This window comes from Microcaecilia unicolor, chromosome 8, assembly GCF_901765095.1.
Source record: "Microcaecilia unicolor chromosome 8, aMicUni1.1, whole genome shotgun sequence".
NCBI classification, from domain to species: Eukaryota; Metazoa; Chordata; class Amphibia; order Gymnophiona; family Siphonopidae; genus Microcaecilia; species Microcaecilia unicolor.
In genome coordinates this window covers 66,427,691-66,446,034 of record NC_044038.1, presented here as the reverse complement: position 1 = coordinate 66,446,034, position 18,344 = coordinate 66,427,691, and the positions used below count along the sequence as shown (strand labels likewise).

Below are 18,344 nucleotides of genomic sequence, written 5' to 3'. Positions count from 1 at the left end.
GCTAAGATCTTTACAGGATTATAGATTAGTCTTGCTGTCTCTGGTACGAAGTAAATGAGAATCAATCTGTTCAAGAGCTTTTTATTGGTTGGAATCAACATAGTGGAATAATCTGCCCAAAGAATTAAGAGCACAAACAAGTTTTAAAAAGTTTAAGATATTATTAAAAACTATTTTTTTAGAAAACCATTTGGGGTTCATCTGGCTGTTGGGGAGGGTGCACTAGAAAATCCACAAAATTATATTTAGACCCTATAAAATAGGTTTTAAATTGTGTGAGTCTTGGATATGTGATGTATCTTTCCCTTCTGAAGTTTATGGAGTTCATTTTCTGTTATTTTATTATTGATTATTTTTAATTGTAAACCACTGTGTACTGTAAAGATTTAGCGGTATATCAACTTGTAATAAAACATAAGCATCATTAAGATTCCAGGTTCTGAGGAGGAAGGGTGCTAGCATCATCATCAGGATCCTGGGGTTGGAGAAAGCATGCTTAGTGCATCATTAAGATCCCTGGGTTGGGGGGTTAGGGTGCTCTGACCATCATCAGGATCCTGAGGTTGTGGAAGGAAGTGTGCTCTAATCATCATCAGGATTACGGGGTCAGAGGAGGAAGGATGCTCTGATTACCATCAGGATCCTAGGGTTGGGGGAGAAAGCATGCTTAGAGCATCATTAAGATCCCTGGGTTGGGGGGTTAGGGTGCTCTGACCATCATCAGGATCCTGAGGTTGTGGAAGGAAGTGTGCTCTAATCATCATCAGGATTACGGGGTCAGAGGAGGAAGGATGCTCTGATTACCATCAGGATCCTAGGGTTGGGGGAGAAAGCATGCTTAGAGCATCATTAAGATCCCTGGGTTGGGGGGTTAGGGTGCTCTGACCATCATCAGGATCCTGAGGTTGTGGAAGGAAGTGTGCTCTAATCATCATCAGGATTACGGGGTCAGAGGAGGAAGGATGCTCTGATTACCATCAGGATCCTAGGGTTGGGGGAGAAAGCATGCTTAGAGCATCATTAAGATCCCTGGGTTGGGGGGTTAGGGTGCTCTGACCATCATCAGGATCCTGAGGTTGTGGAAGGAAGTGTGCTCTAATCATCATCAGGATTACGGGGTCAGAGGAGGAAGGATGCTCTGATTACCATCAGGATCCTAGGGTTGGGGGAGAAAGCATGCTTAGAGCATCATTAAGATCCCTGGGTTGGGGGGTTAGGGTGCTCTGACCATCATCAGGATCCTGAGGTTGTGGAAGGAAGTGTGCTCTAATCATCATCAGGATTACGGGGTCAGAGGAGGAAGGATGCTCTGATTACCATCAGGATCCTAGGGTTGGGGAGAAAGCATGCTTAGAGCATCATTAAGATCCCTGGGTTGGGGGGTTAGGGTGCTCTGACCATCATCAGGATCCTGAGGTTGTGGAAGGAAGTGTGCTCTAATCATCATCAGGATTACGGGGTCAGAGGAGGAAGGATGCTCTGATTACCATCAGGATCCTAGGGTTGGGGGAGAAAGCATGCTTAGAGCATCATTAAGATCCCTGGGTTGGGGGGTTAGGGTGCTCTGACCATCATCAGGATCCTGAGGTTGTGGAAGGAAGTGTGCTCTAATCATCATCAGGATTACGGGGTCAGAGGAGGAAGGATGCTCTGATTACCATCAGGATCCTAGGGTTGGGGGAGAAAGCATGCTTAGAGCATCATTAAGATCCCTGGGTTGGGGGGTTAGGGTGCTCTGACCATCATCAGGATCCTGAGGTTGTGGAAGGAAGTGTGCTCTAATCATCATCAGGATTACGGGGTCAGAGGAGGAAGGATGCTCTGATTACCATCAGGATCCTAGGGTTGGGGGAGAAAGCATGCTTAGAGCATCATTAAGATCCCTGGGTTGGGGGGTTAGGGTGCTCTGACCATCATCAGGATCCTGAGGTTGTGGAAGGAAGTGTGCTCTAATCATCATCAGGATTACGGGGTCAGAGGAGGAAGGATGCTCTGATTACCATCAGGATCCTAGGGTTGGGGGAGAAAGCATGCTTAGAGCATCATTAAGATCCCTGGGTTGGGGGGTTAGGGTGCTCTGACCATCATCAGGATCCTGAGGTTGTGGAAGGAAGTGTGCTCTAATCATCATCAGGATTACGGGGTCAGAGGAGGAAGGATGCTCTGATTACCATCAGGATCCTAGGGTTGGGGGAGAAAGCATGCTTAGAGCATCATTAAGATCCCTGGGTTGGGGGGTTAGGGTGCTCTGACCATCATCAGGATCCTGAGGTTGTGGAAGGAAGTGTGCTCTAATCATCATCAGGATTACGGGGTCAGAGGAGGAAGGATGCTCTGATTACCATCAGGATCCTAGGGTTGGGGGAGAAAGCATGCTTAGAGCATCATTAAGATCCCTGGGTTGGGGGTTAGGGTGCTCTGACCATCATCAGGATCCTGAGGTTGTGGAAGGAAGTGTGCTCTAATCATCATCAGGATTACGGGGTCAGAGGAGGAAGGATGCTCTGATTACCATCAGGATCCTAGGGTTGGGGGAGAAAGCATGCTTAGAGCATCATTAAGATCCCTGGGTTGGGGGGTTAGGGTGCTCTGACCATCATCAGGATCCTGAGGTTGTGGAAGGAAGTGTGCTCTAATCATCATCAGGATTACGGGGTCAGAGGAGGAAGGATGCTCTGATTACCATCAGGATCCTAGGGTTGGGGGAGAAAGCATGCTTAGAGCATCATTAAGATCCCTGGGTTGGGGGGTTAGGGTGCTCTGACCATCATCAGGATCCTGAGGTTGTGGAAGGAAGTGTGCTCTAATCATCATCAGGATTACGGGGTCAGAGGAGGAAGGATGCTCTGATTACCATCAGGATCCTAGGGTTGGGGGAGAAAGCATGCTTAGAGCATCATTAAGATCCCTGGGTTGGGGGGTTAGGGTGCTCTGACCATCATCAGGATCCTGAGGTTGTGGAAGGAAGTGTGCTCTAATCATCATCAGGATTACGGGGTCAGAGGAGGAAGGATGAGCTACTACTGAAAAAGGTGTGAGTAAACTCCAAATAAAGGACGCTCTGATTATCATCAAGATCCTGGGGTTGGGGGGAGAGAAAACTTGCTCAGAGCATCATCAAAATCTTGGAGTTGGGAAAAGCAGCTCTCAAGGGAAAACAGACACATTGTGGCCCCTGGGCAACAGCCTTTTTTTTACAGCCTCACCTGTTTACACTTCACATGTGCAGTTAATACTATGAGCTGTTTCACTGTCCAATTTCTCTTCTGTTTCTCTCTTTTTGGCTTCTGGGGCCAGCTGGAATATCTCAGAGCAGCAATATCTCAAACGAGACTGAAATCTTCTGTCTGCCTGGAAGGGTGAGCCACCTTCTCCCTTCCTGTTACCTCTAATCCCCCTGCATGCAAACAACAAAAGAAAACAAAAGCCTTATGCCTTCCTCTTACCCATAGTTTCTCTGCCAGGACTGATAAATCAGTTTTATTATAATCCTCCTCATTTTATCCATAACCCATCTGCTTACAGCAGAGAAGTATCTTGTAATCATCCCTCTTCTCAATGGCCCTTTTATGAAATATGAATGAAACAATGGAAGAATAGATATTATTTATTCTCTCACACCTCCTGAGTTGCAAGATTTCAGTTGTAACAAAGAATTTTTCAGCAGGCCCTTTGCCAGAACTGAAACATTGGCGCTTAAGAGGGATGTAAGAATGAATAATTTCTTCATTTGCTATGTGGAATGCCTGGAATTGTTTCCTCTTTAGTTGAGATGCATCTGGTTAGCAGTATTTATCAGCCTTGAAGCCAGAGCATCTGGAAAAAGAAGGGTTTTGCAATTACAGAGTAAGTACTAGAGAATTACTGTGTGCTCTTGGATTTTACTATGCTTGCAGGTAGACACTCTCACAGACTGCAGGTAGCGCGGTGTAGGCAGCCACTAGAATGTGTCGAAATAGGTTCTCCATTTTGACAAGTTAGAAATTGTGTGGTTAATTTTCTTTTCCAGTTGCAGGAGCTGTGTACTGTCTCAACTGAGTCAGATTTATGACCTATCAGATAATTCCCTTAGGGGCCCTTTTTACCAAGCTGCGGTTAAAAGGGCCCTGCGGTAGCAGCGGCGGCTGTTTTTCCCGTGCACCAGGGCCCTTTTTACCGCAGCAGCTAAAAAGCTTGAAAAAACACATGGCTATGCAGTAAGCTTGCATGTACCTCATGGCCATGCGGGGGGGAGGGGGGAGGGAGAGCATTTACCACCACCCATTGAGGTGGTGATAAGGGCTTCCATGCTACTCTGGCAGAAATCAGAAGCAGAGCCAGGTTGACAGAGCAGGGGGAGCGAAAGCGGCGCAAGAGCGGACTTCCACCAGTGCACATTTTCAATGTAACACGATGAGCAAAAATAGGCACCGGTGCCGGCAGAACTCCGTTTGGGACAGTGGCTGCTCCCCTGGTGCCCCACCTAGCCACGCCACTGGCAGTAACCCTCTGCAGTATATTCTTTTAAAAATCCAGCAGTGCCGGAAATGGTGCACACTGGAGGCAGAACTACCACTGGTGGCCACATTGGGATGACGGTAGTTTCTGGTTGCTGTGCGGCAATCCTTTAGTAAAAGGGCCCCTTAATGTACTTAAATCCCTTTCCACCAATATTCAGCTAGCGGCAGTGAGTGTTTTGCTACCCACCACTAGCGCTATTCCTGAATTTTCAATGGCAGGCCCTGTCCAGGCTTCACCATAAATATTTGTTTTGGGTTTTTTTTGAACTGGCTAACATAACTGGTTAGATTAATATTCACACACAAGGTCAGAAAGGATCCAGAAAACAAAAAGAAGCACCAAGAGCCTTCTGTTATGATTCTGTTAGAATTCTGCTGTCAGACAGGGGAATGCTTGGAACCGCTCCTGATTGGTCTGTCAGGGGCTGAGCTGATGTCAGTCTGATCTACTTAAGCTGACCGTTCCCTACAACCCCTGCTTTGGCGATACTTCAATTCTGCTGAAGCCTTACCTTTGCTCTGACTGAGCTATTAGCTCTGTGCTTGCGTGGAGTTATTACTCCTTTCCTTTGCTTGCAGTTTCTGTTGCTCTGTCTGCCGGCTGCTGCCTGTGTGTGTCTAATTACCTCTCTCACTGCACCTGGGTTTCTCTGTTTGGCTGTAGTGCTGTGTGGTGAGTTCCTACCTCGTTCTGTTCCAGTTTGTTTGTTTTGCTTCCCCTTCCTTCGGAATTCCCTTTGTGCCCTGTTTGTTTTCTGCTGGGTAGGTTCTGCCCTGGTAGCAGACTCGGGGACCCTTTTGTTTCTCTCCGTGGGGGTTGTTTGCTTGCTCTTTCATTGTATTCCCGATTAACTCATTGTCTGCAGTTTTCCCTGCCTCTGGTTGCTGTGTGTGTGCTGAGCTTGGTTTAACCCTTTGTCTGCAGGGTTTCTCTGCTTGTGGCACTTGTCTGTTTACGGCAGTCTTCCCTTTGTGACTGTTTCAGTCCTTTGCTGTACTACCTCCTGTATTACAGAGCACTTTTCCTTTCTGTGTGGGGTGTGTATGTTAGGCTCCACACTCCATTTTGCGGACTTTCCCCTTCCCTGTCTGTCGAGGGTCTCTGCCTACATTATCTTATATTGCAGTCCCTCACCTTCTTTGTGTGTGGTGGGCTATGGCTTGACGTGTTTCTGTGTATGCTTCCCTTTCTTCTTGATTACCAGCACCGAGGGTGTTGCTGGTGCTCCGGTCCCCATAGGGGACCCCTCATTTAGTCTCTTTCTTCCCTCCCTAAGTATGAGTCGGTTCCAGTTAGGCCGTGAGACCCGCATGCTTGAATTCTGAGTGAATCGGTTCCCGATAGGCTGTGAGGCCCGCCTGATTGCCCTATCTTCTCTTTTCTGAAGGTGCAAGTTGGTTGCTGCGTGTGTGTACAGGGCTTGGTAGCTGGGGTAGTGTGTAGTGCCTGCTCGGCCCACCCTCGGCCTTGGCCTAACCCCTATACTAGGCCTCGGCCGGGGCCCAAGGACTCACAACCAGACTAACACCTTCAAAATCGGGACACAATTCCTTTAATGATATGACTTGAGAATTTTCCAATGGTGACCCGACACAGGCCATGTTTCAGCGCATAGCACCTGCATCAGGGGTCAAATTTGATGTGTCATCTAATGGATACAAAGTGCAACATTGAGTCAAACAGGATCGAATTAACAAAGGGGACAGTCTTAGTTCTGAATGCACTGAGAAGCAACTCAGTAATGTGCATGGGAATAACTTCCATTGCTGCACATTGTATCCATTAGATAACACATCGAATTTGACCCCTGATGCAGGTGCTGTGCGCCGAAACACGGCCTGTGTCGGGTCACCATTGGAAGATTGTTTCTCAAGTCATATCATTAAAGGAATTATGTCCTGATTTTGAAGGCGCTTGTTGCTTCTTTTTGTTTTCTAAGTTAATATTCAGCCCTCGATCACATAAGCCAAACCGCTTAAAGATAAGACTGCTATTTACGCTGCCCCATTTAAATGACTTACTTATGTGGTGAGAGGCTGAATATCGGCACATAACCTGACTTTGCCCCTGGAACACCCACAAGTTAGCCGTCTTTTAATTTGGTATTAACTGGTCATTTTCATCAGAGATAACCGAAAGGGAAATGGGACTTGATACACTGCCTTTCTGAGGTTTTTGCAACTACATTCAAAGCGGTTTACATATATTCAGGTACTTATTTTGTACCAGGGGCAATGGAGGGTTAAGTGACTTGCCCAGAGTCACAAGGAGCTGCAGTGGGAATCAAACTTAGTTCCCTAGAATCAAAGTCCACTGCACTAACCACTAGGCTACTCCTCCACTAGCAACATTCCATGTAGAAGCCTGCCCTTGCAGATCAGCAATGCGGCCACGCAGGCTTCTGTTTCTGTGAGTCTGATGTCCTGCATGTTGTACGTGCAGCAGGACGTCAGACTCAGAAGAAACCAAACGCAGGAAGAAGACTTCGGCTGTCGGGGGTTGGGTTCCCCGCCAGCAAAGGTACAGACGGCGACGGATGGTGGGCGGGTTGAGAAGGGGGGGGTCAAACTTGTTGGAGGTGGTGCTGGCGGTGGCAGGGGGTGTCAGTAATGGTGGCAGGGGGGTTGGCGGCGCCGGGGGGGGGGGCTAAAATGTGCCCCCTCACCTCAGCTCTGCCCCCCCCTCCGCTGAAGTCCAGATATGCCCCTGAACTATGCACTCTTCGGTGCTCTCCCATCCCTGAATATGCATGTCCAATTCTCAAGCTGACCAACAACAGCCCAGCCTGCGGTAACATGGGGATGGCTATGGGAACTAGGCAGCCAGGTGGATAGGGTAAGTGCTATACAGGGAAGGAGATGAGACACCAACAGCAACCCTTGCCTGGGGTGCCATGTTCCTCTCGACAGTTCTATGCCTAGATTTAAGCTCATTCTCAGCCAAACTGAAGGGATTTGCTCCTGAATGTTTTCCTACATTTAGCTGGCCAAAATTGGGTAGTCCTGATGTAAACCTACTATTGGAATGACTAAATTTGTCTATCTAAATTCCCTGCCTGGATTTAACTGCACCCTCACAGCTTTATAATTTCGGAGGAGCTAAATTTAGGGGTCCTTTTACAAAGGCATGCTAGCATTTTTAGTGCACACTAATGATTAATGCACGCTAAACACTAGAGACATCCATAGAAATATATGGACATCTCTAATGTTTAGCGTGTGCTTATTTTTAGCGTGCACTAAAAATGCTAGCATGCCTTTATAAAAGGACAGTGCTGGGGGGGGGGGGGGGGGATTTGCCCCCTGCTGGACCTAGCTTCCTAATTCCCTACTTGCATGGCAGATCCCTTTGAAAACTTATACCTAAATTATTTGCTTTAGCATTATTAACAATTTTAGTGTCAAAATTGCTGTTTCCTGCAAACCTCCCTTTTTATTTTTTTTCTCCTCTGCCTTAAGCTCCTGAGGGACAATGAGCAGTATCCCAGTTACCATCTGCCCTCACCCCATTTTATCATGTCTGTCTCATTTTAGACTCACAAAGTTCACTTCCTTTCTTCTCTCCCAGGATTATGAGGTTCACTGAGCAGTACCACCCACAGGATCCCATCATGTCTGGCTGCCTTCCCAGCAACCCTTGGATAACTGATGATATCACATATTGGACTATAAATGCACCCGTGTAAGTCCAAATATGGGACCAACTATGTAACTGCAGGAATAGGAGGTTCCTTACTCCCTGAACCCTCTCTCATTCTTAGAGTTCTCCTTGGTCTTACCCTTAATATGAAGACTTGTGTCTGAGCTACTGACCATCAATATGGCTGCCTCAGCCAGGATTACAATGCCTGAATAGAGAAACTTGACCTTTGGGTGATTCCTGTTTACCTTTGTTCTTGCATTCAACAATACTGTCTGATGGCAAGGAACTCAGCTGGTCACCTCCCCACTGTAAATATCAAGCCCACTATTATCACCTTCTCTGGTGGGTTCTGATACTAGTTGTTTTGTTGAAGGGAATCTGGTATCTTCTTGCTTGTAACTGTTTCAGCATCAGGGATGCTCCACACCACATCTGATGAATTAAGATCTTCCACCAGCAACATTTCCCTCTTCATTGCAGTCTTGTAAAGATATTTGACCAAGAATCTCATTTTCAAAGCACTTAGACTTACAAAGATCCATAGGCTTTGAAAATATGCCTCTGTGTCACTATCCAGTTTGTCTGTTTGTGTGCTGAAGCTCTGTAGATCACACTGGTATAAGCAGAAGTTCTGGTTCCTGTTTTTAAAACAACTGCAGGGGGAAGCAATGGACAATAAATGATGTGTCTGCCTAATCCCCAAGCCATACCAACTCTGGAAGCATCATGAGCTTCCATTTTCAGGTCCATGAGGAGTTGGTGCTCCAGAATATGAGGAAGAAAGGAAGGAAAAGAGTGAGAGAGAATGAGTGGAAGAGAGGGTGAAAAAGGTGAGATAACAAGAGGAAGGGAAATACAGCAAGAGAACATGAAGGGGTGGGGGTAGAGGGGGAAGAGTAGCAGCAACAAAACCATGGAGATAATCAAAGAACCAGCGCTGGTGTCATCAAGAAAAGTCCTTTATTGATAACAGCTCACACAAACATACATGGAGAAGTACATAACTGCTAAATGGACTCAACACAGGCCATGTTTTGGCTATACTGCCTGCATCAGGGGGAAAAAGTGACAGCGAGATAAAGAAAATGAAAGAGAAACAGTAGTAGGGAAGAAGAGAGAGTAAGACAGAAGAGAAATAAAGTGGAGGGAGAGAAAAACTGCAGAGAAAGAGACAGTGGGGAAGAGAGGTAAGTAGCAAAACTCTACCGACAGAAAAAGCAAGTGCAATTAACTGTGGGTGTTACATACCTGCTGCCAGTCTAAAATTAAAAACATATGCATATCTTCACTTTGAAAACTGGATACAAAATCCACATGTAAAACATACGTGTGGTCTTTGTCCCAGAGCAAACAGTTTGAAAAGTATGATTCCAATCATATGTTTTTACAGGTTATCTAGTCCTTTGGTTATTAAAATCATGGGGGAAGAGTTTATGAGCTTAAGCCTAGAGCTTTATAACTACCTAGTAATGTCTTTATCACCTCTTTTGTGGAGTTTTGCTAATACTGGTTCCATGCTGTTTGAAGAATTACATCTCCTTCTTTACAGGGTACCTAATCCAAGCAAACTGCGTGTGGAGCGCTGGGGCTTCAGCTTCATGGAGCTCCTGAATGACCCCCGGGGGCGGAAGGAGTTTTGGCACTTCCTGGAGAAAGAGTTCAGTGGTAAGAAATGCTCTTTGCTTTCCTCATTCCCTTCTATCACTTCTTGTCTTTGGTCCCTTCGCTTTCTTCCTTCCCCTCTATAATGCTCTCTTCTTGTCTACCTCCTCTTACCTCATCTTTTCTGTATCTTTCCACCCTCTTTCCTTTTTTTCTGCCTCATCTCCATTTCAGTACCTCTGTGTTTCTAACTCTCCTCCTTCCTTCTATATATCTCTTTTCCCCCGCTTTTTCTCTTAGCATCTCCTCCTCTGCTCATTAATTTCAAATTGATTTTAAGCTAAACATTGAATTGCCTGGTTGATGAAATCTATTTTTTTGCACCATCTTCTGACATTTTAAGAGAGTATTGGGTGATCTGACCAGCTCTGAAGCATCACAGCTTAGCCATTAAAGGGCCTGATGCTCAAAAAAAGCTGAGCTCATAAATTTAGGCTCTCGAGTTAGGTTCCCAAATTTGTGCCCTATTTTCAGTCAAACTTAGGATCCTAAAGCGCTCATTTTCAAAAGAAATTAAAGCCTCTCAAGAGCAACAGAAAGTGCCAGAACGTTTTTCTTGCCAAAATGTCTAAATCATGATTTTCAAAAAGGCAGAATTGGGACTTTTTTCACTGAGTTCGTCCAAATAGCAAGGGGGGGTGTTGGAGGTTTGTTTTGGGTGGGCTTACTATTTGACCTTTTTCTGCGATAATGGAACAGAAAAAAGGTCCAGGACAGAAAAAAAAGTACATTTTGATCTATAAGGTGCTCTAACTGCCTGGAGGAATGAAGGTGGTCAGTGAGGTGGACAATGAACAATAGGACCTAGATTCAATTCCCACTTTAACTCTTTCATGTCCATACAAATATGTGAGCCTTCCTAGAACATAGAAATACCTCCTGTACCTAAATGTATAAGTGACCTGCCTAAGGGCCTAAGGGCTATTGTAGTGGTGGACCTTTAGGTGCAATAGGTTTTTGTCTTTTCCTGGAGGGCTCACAATACAATATGAAGGGGTTTAGGTGGGATTTGTACCTGGGTCCCTTTATGTGAAATCCACTGTACTGACCACTAGGCTGCCCTTCTGCATTGCTGGGATGTCTTTGTGGCCAGTTTACTAGCAATGCTGCCAGATAGAAGTCCCTATTGCTTGTTTTTCTACGTTTTTCCCTGGGACATTTTGTTTTTCAAAAATGGTACTTACAGATGGGCGTGTTCAGCCTGAAAATGTCTAGCTCAAAGCCATAATCAAACCAGGAATTTAGACATTTTTCTGGTTTGATTACAGATTGAGATTTTTCAGCAAAATGCCTCAATTCAGATTTAAACGTCATATTGAAAATGGCCCTCCATGTTTTCAGCTGAAAATTCATCATAATTTAGGAGTTTAAAAGTTATGTTTATAAATCTAGACCTGTCATTCATTAACCTAGGTTTATGATCCTAATTTATGAGCCTAGTGCTGAAAATTGGTGTAAGCTTCTAACTTCTTTTTCCTGCCCATTGCCACCCACTTTTTATACTCCTATTAGCATAAATTTAGATACTGAAGAGCCGTTTTACCAAGCTGTGGTAAAAGGGGTCCCGTAGTGGCATTGCCGTGTGGATTTGCCGTGCACCAAGACCTATTTTACCACAGTAGGTTGTATTTTTTTTTTTAAAAAGGAAATGACTGTGCAGTAAGTACAAACTTGCTGTGTGGCCATTTCCTGGGAGTGGGGGGGGGGGGGGGGGGAGGGAGCCCTTATCACATCCTATTTAGCAGGCAGCAAGGGCTCCCATGCTACTAGGTAAGCCGTCAGCAGTAAAAATTAAAAATATTTCCACTCGCACTGAAAATGGTGCGCATTGGGAGTGGCACTACCGCTGGCTCCCGTGGTGGGCCATCAGTAGTGCCGAATTGGCATATGCCAACGCCGCTGCAGCTCTAACTTGCTGTTGTAAAAGAGCCCCTAAGTCCAAGTAAATTTTCAAAGAGGCCAATTTAGGAGCATAGCTCTCAAAATTAGAAGCATAAATTCTTTAAATATCAGACCGTAAGATGATAAAATGTGGGGTGAGTGAAGGAAGGACTGAAAATAAGGGGAGAAATAAAAAGCTATAATTAACTTATCTCAAACTGTAACATACAATATTTTAATGATATTTTCTATGTCAGCGGAAAACCTGTGTTTCTGGGAGGCCTGTGAGGACGTGCGCTATGGAGATCAGTCCAAACTGGCAGAGAAGGTGAACTTGGTGTACCAGTAAGTTATCCAAACTCTGAATTTCTTCTTCTACCCACTGCAGTGGTGTATCAGAGAGATAGTGCCACCCTGCTTCTCTGACACCAGCCGACAGGGAGAACAATTTTCAAAGCCATCTGTAAGTGCACAGCAATTTATGCATTTCACTTGATTGTCAGAAATCTGCATGACGTCGGTGCCGAGCAAAATGGGAGAGACTATTATAAAGATCAAAATTACAGAGCATATTCAAAAGCATGGATTAATGAGACATAGCCAACATGGATTTAGTGAAGGGAAATCGTGCCTCACCAATCTTTGAAGGGGTGAACAAGCATGTGGGTAAAGGTGAGCTGGTCATTATTGTGTATCTGGATTTTCAAAAGGCATTTGACAAAGTACCTCATGAAAGACTCCAGAGGAAATTGGAGAGTCATGGGTTAGGAGGCAGTGTCCTATTGTGGATTAAAAACTGGTTAAAAGATAGACAACAGAGAGTAGGGTTAAATGGTCAGTATGCTCAATGGAGAAGGGTAGTTAGTACGGTTCCCCAGGGGTCTGTGCTGGTACCGCTGCTTTTTAACATTTTTATAAATGACCTAGTTATACATTTCTGTTTTCTGATTGATGTTAATTTCTCTTTTCTGTACAAGTACTATTGCTTCTAATATAATAGAAGAAATTATAATAAATAAAATTTTAAAAAATGACCTAGAGATGGGAGTAACTAGTGAGGTAATTAAATTTGCTGACGACACAAAGTTATTCAAAGTTGTTAAATCACAAGAGGATTGTGAAAAATTACAAGAGGACCTTACGAGACTGGGAGACTGGGCATCTAAATGGCAGATGACGTTTAATGTGAGCAAGTGCAAAGTGATGCATGTGGGAAATAGGAACCCGAATTATAGCTACATAATGCAAGGTTCCACGTTAGGAGTCACCGACCAAGAAAGGGATCTAGGTGTCATCGTTGATGATACGTTGAAACCTTCTGCTCAGTGTGCTGCAGTGGCTAAGAAAGCAAATAGAATGTTAGGTATTATTAAAAAAGGAATGTAAAACAAAAATGAGGACATTATAATGCGACCGCACCTCAAATATTGTGTTCAATTCTGGTCACCGCATCTCAAAAAATATATAGTGGAATTAGAAAAGGTGCAGAGAAGGGTGATAAAAATGAAATGATGGGATGACTTCCCTATGAGGAAAGGCTAAAGTGGCTAGGGCTCTTCAGCTTGGAGAAAAGATGGCTGAGGGGAGATATGATAGAGGTCTATAAAATTATGAGTGAAGTGGAAAAGGTTGATGTGAAGCATCTGTTTACTTTTTCCAAAAATACTAGGACTAGGGGGCATGCGATGAAGCTACAAAGTAATACATTTAAACTCTGGAATTCATTGCCAGAGAATGTGGCAAAGGTGGTTAGCTTAGCGGGGTTTTAAAAAGGTTTGGACAGCTTCCTAAAGAAAAAGTCCATAGACCATTTTTAAAATGGAGTTGGGGAAAATCCACTGCTTATTTCTGGGATAAGCAACATAAAATGTTTTGTACTTTTTTGGGATGTTGCCAGGTATTTGTGACCTGGGTTGGCCACTGTTGGAAACAGGATGCTGGGCTTGATGGACTTTTGGACTTTCCCAGTATGGCAATACTTATGTACTTATGCTGCCCTTCAATGCTAAATACCTGCACAACACATGAACTTTCAGTCACATTAGGAGGAGGTGTTCTCTGGGTTATGTCTTGATTCAGTGAGAAAAATAACACACACATTCTGAATTCTAAACATTTCTCATGAAAGAGTTTGTGCACAATAGCAAATACAGATGTGGTGTATTTATTGCCACTTACATATGTAAAGACTGCACGACACAGCTCTTTTTTAGAATGTGTAGTTTTGTGAAATCAATGCACCCACAGTTTGTGTCAGAAAATATATGTGTATTCACTGATGTCCTTATATGTGTTTCATATAACACCCAAACATTCAGCGGAGCCTTTTATTAAAAACTTGGGGAATTATGAATGCCCCGACACGGATGCCCTAATTCCTACCTAGATGTGCTATGCAAAATGGGGCTTCATGTATGATACAACCCTCCACTTTCAAGCATCTAGCAGTGTTATACTGTTTAGTCAGATTTATGGCTGCATTTCGATTAAAATTCTAATTGCGCGATTAATGATATGTTTTATTTTTACCCACTGCGGCTCCTTGTGACTCCAAGCAAGTCACTTAACCCTTCATTTCCCAGTCACAAGGAGCCACAGTGGGCAAAAAAACAACAACATACATTTAATCGCATGATTAATAGTGATTACAAATTTTAATCATAATGCAGCCCTAAATAAATTAAAGAATAAAAATTAATGAAAAGATAAGCAATACAAATTGACAAATTACAAATTAAAGAATCTAAAACAGCATGCAGAACAGCTATAAACAGCCTGACAGTTTTCACAGCCTACTTCAGAAATGCAGCCCTAGATTTTATCATTATCATTGAAGGCATTCCGCCTGCAAATGGCACTCGGATCCCCTGACAGGGAACCCCAGCTCCACAGACACAGGGGAAAGAAAATGAGGTGAAATTGATCTTTGGGAGCATTTCTCATTTCTTAAATCTTCTCTTTCTCTCTGTTTCATTCTGTTATTCCTATTTCCCCTGTCCCGTTTCTCCTTTCACTGTCTCATCCTCTGACTTTCTTCTTGTTCCTTTTTCTTTCCCCTTTGTGAACCTCTGCCCGTTGCTCTTATTCTCCTCCTCTGTGTGTTTCTCTTGTATGGCTTCCTCTAGCTCCTCTGTCTCTCCCCCCCTTTCCATTCCGTCTCACTTTCTCTCTTTCTGAGTGTGTCCTCCTTTTTCGGTGTGTTTGTCCTGTCTCTGTGTGCACATTGCTTTCTCATCTCTATTTCTCACTCTCTCTTTTCTGCATCTGCCTCTCTTTTTGCTATGCAGGCAGTTCCTGGCCCCAGGAGCCACCAGGTGGGTGAACATTGACAGTAAAACCATGGAGAAGACCATGGAAGGTATGAGGAGTCCAGATCGCTACGTATTTGATGACGCACAGATGCATATTTATATGCTGATGAAAAAGGTACTCACCATTGATGCAGTTAGGGGTCTCCTTCTCACACCCAGTACTGGGCATCGATAGCTCCATATTCTAGGTACTTATAAGTGCAGCCAATTAAGCAGCGAAGTCATGAAATGTAAATTTATACATTTTTAATGACTAAAAAAAAGTACTGAAGGCTGAATGCAAGTATCCTTCAGTCAATCCTTTCTGGCCCTGGCTGAAATGAGCACTTTGTAGAACTGTATGCCCTGCCTCTTCAGGAGTTGCAAAAGCTGATAGGAAAATGTTTGGAACTGTATGTAAATGGGAAACACATGAATAATTTTTTGACCTGCTCCAAAACATATTCTTTTTAAATCTGTACATTTCAGGCCATCTCCACATGTAAACAGCGACATTTGAAATCACAATTTACGCAATTATGTGATCTGCACATGTAACTATCCCAAGTTACATGTGGCTATGTCATGCAAGGCTTTTAAAATGATCTCCTTAGACTTCCTCTCTCTCAAGTTCAGCATTAGAGAGGTTAAGGGACCTCACCTCACAAACAGTCCTAGGAAGGTTAGAGGATCTCCGATTTCACTTAGCATGAAGGAGGAGGAACTCCTCTCATTACTGTCTGAGATGTTCTGGGATTGTCTTATTTTTTCTCTCTATTATTTATTGAACATTGTCAAATATACTTCTCAGCGTATTACATTGTTTTTTTCTATCACCAGCTACATGTCCTCCAACATGCCTATCACAACTTGCATAGAAATGCACAAAACAAAGAAATAAAAAAATTGAACAACTGTTATACTCCAGTATGTAACATACATAGTTGAAGACGGCAGATAAAGACCTGTATGGTCCATTCAGTTTGCCCAACAAGATAAACTCATGAAATTCATATATGATACTTTATATGTATACCTGACCTTGATTTGTCCTTGCCATTTTCAGGGCACAGACCATAGAAGTCTGCCCAGCACTAGCTTTGCTTCCCAATTACCGATGTTGCCACCCAATCTCTGCTAAGCTTCTGTGGATCCATTCCTTCTGAACAGGATTCCTTTGTGTTTATCCCACGCATATTTGAATTCTGTTACTGTTTCTTTCCCTCTTGATTAGCTGCCCTTCTGGAGAGGGTTTTTTTCCTTTCCTTTTATTTTTATCCCTATGTACAAGCAAAAAAGATACAAAGGAATGGGAAGTATCCAAAGGCCACATCAATGAGAAGCAAGAAGAAAAGCAAGGGAAAAAATAAAGAAATATGGGTATTACATCCTGAGAATTAACCCGCAATATTCAAGCCCTGTGTCTATGTTAACAGAACCCACAGTTCCCTACCCTCTATTCAGATCAGGAAAGCTGTTTATAAATGGAGCAATGTTGTAGCTGAGCAGGAGAGTGCCATATTGTTTAACTATCAAGTGCAAGTGGAAATTTCTTCCAGGACTTCCCATTCACTCTGAACTGGCAGGGGAAGAAGGGGAGAGAGAGAGAGAGGGGAGGGAGAGAGAGAGAGAGGGGAGGGAGAGAGAGAGAGGGGGGGGGAGAGAGAGAGAGAGGGGAGGGAGAGAGAGAGAGAGGGGGGGGAGAGAGAGAGAGAGAGAGGGAGAGAGAGAGAGAGAGAGAGGGAGGGAGAGAGCGAGCGAGAGAGAGAGAGAGAGAGAGAGAGAGAGAGAGAGAGAGAGAGAGGCAATGCTGCATGCCAGGGGCACAGAGAGAAACAGACAGGGACAATTGAAAAAAATTAAATGGCCACACAGCAAAGGTAGAAAAAGAATTTTATTTTTAAATTTAGGATGAAGAATGTGGTAGCTGTGTTAATCTATTTTTAAAAGTTAACAAATATAAATAAAAGAAAAAAATGGAAAATAAGGTGACACTTTTTTATAGGCCTAAATACATTTTTTGACTAGCATTCGGAGGCCAAAATCTCCTCCTTCAGGTCTTGACAGTATAGTGTTGTTATAGTATGCTTGTCCTGACTTAAGGAAGGAGACTTTGGCCTCCGAAAACTGGTACCTCTACTGCTGAGTTACCGCATGCCAAATCAGGCCTACTGCCAGGCTTGCTCAGGAGCCCAGTGGTACCAGCTTCTGATGCGCAGCAACTAGGACACTAGAAAATAATTTTGTATTTTCTAGTGCCAGGTGTGTACCCAGAGCTAATCAGGCAGCACTGTGCACTGCCCTTTAATCACCGGAGCCCCTACCGCCTTCTAAGCAGGAGGCGGTAAGGGCTTCACCAGGAGATGGCAGCACGGCAAGTGTTTGCGTCCCCTGCGACGGTAAAGGGGGCCTCAGCGTGTGCCAAACCAGTGCACCAACCAGTTAGTCCAATTAAGATATTACCTTATTTTCCATAGAGGGTGAGTTACAAAATATAAAATGTGGCCCTGATAGAAAAAGATTGGACAAGTGTGCCCTATAGGAATAGCCAGATCCCCCAAGAATGGACAAGTCACAGTCTTGGGTACTGGAATCTAGTTGTCTTCTGACGGAAAGGAGATTGCAATGAAGTGAATGACCACTCACCCTCAAGGAAGGAGAACCAATACAGAAGAACTCCATCTTAGGGGAATCTAAGGACGTCACAAGCAGGGGTGTGGTAGAGTGACCCCCTAGTACTTAAAGAGCCCCAGAGTCAGAGTGATGTAATGGAATATCAAGAGTCCTTCTCTTCACAGATGTAACATGTCTCTCTACATGCCCTCCTATCAAAGGAGCCTGGAGCAATTCTACTTTTGCTCTTTTCCTTAATCTTCCCTATAATCAGTTACAATACCTGAAGCACTAAATTAATATCCCACAGCAGGGGATTCAAAGAGAAATTTCAGTACCACCAAGCTCCACCAAACACCTCCAAAATCCGCCAGTCTCCACAGGGACTCTGAAGGGTCTCCAGAGGGGCATTCCTCTGCAGCTGAGTGCTGAAGCTCAACGCAGTTTCATTCCTTTAGAGTCAGCTGGCCAGCTTCAGATGCCAGCGATTATCCTCCAAACTGCTCCTACTGAAACTGGACAGACCTTTACAAGCTCCAGGCAGCTGTCACTCCTCCTCCTGCTCCCCTATCCTTTGGGAATTTTAAAAATCTGCTATGACTATTCACAGCCCTACTGTGTAATATCCTTCTCAGCACCCTTCATTTCATGGGATGGGGTCAAGCATAAGAGTTATCTGGAGCCTTTCCCAGAATAGCTTTCAGGACAGCAAGGGGCACCTCAGCAACCTTTCTCAGGCTTCATCCCTAGCTGCAG

The 18,344-nt window shown here is 44.2% G+C and overlaps 1 protein-coding gene across 1 annotated transcript in view; it reads left to right on the top strand.

Moving 5' to 3' along the window:
• The window catches only part of RGS11 (regulator of G protein signaling 11), a 167,236-nt gene that overhangs the window by 111,857 nt on the left and 37,035 nt on the right, over nucleotides 1–18,344 (top strand). Inside the window, exons 12-16 of the mRNA XM_030212787.1 lie at nucleotides 3,298–3,359; nucleotides 8,068–8,181; nucleotides 9,692–9,807; nucleotides 11,943–12,030; nucleotides 14,973–15,111. Coding sequence (XP_030068647.1) covers nucleotides 3,298–3,359; nucleotides 8,068–8,181; nucleotides 9,692–9,807; nucleotides 11,943–12,030; nucleotides 14,973–15,111 — 519 coding nt within the window. The remainder of the gene's footprint in view (nucleotides 1–3,297; nucleotides 3,360–8,067; nucleotides 8,182–9,691; nucleotides 9,808–11,942; nucleotides 12,031–14,972; nucleotides 15,112–18,344) is intronic.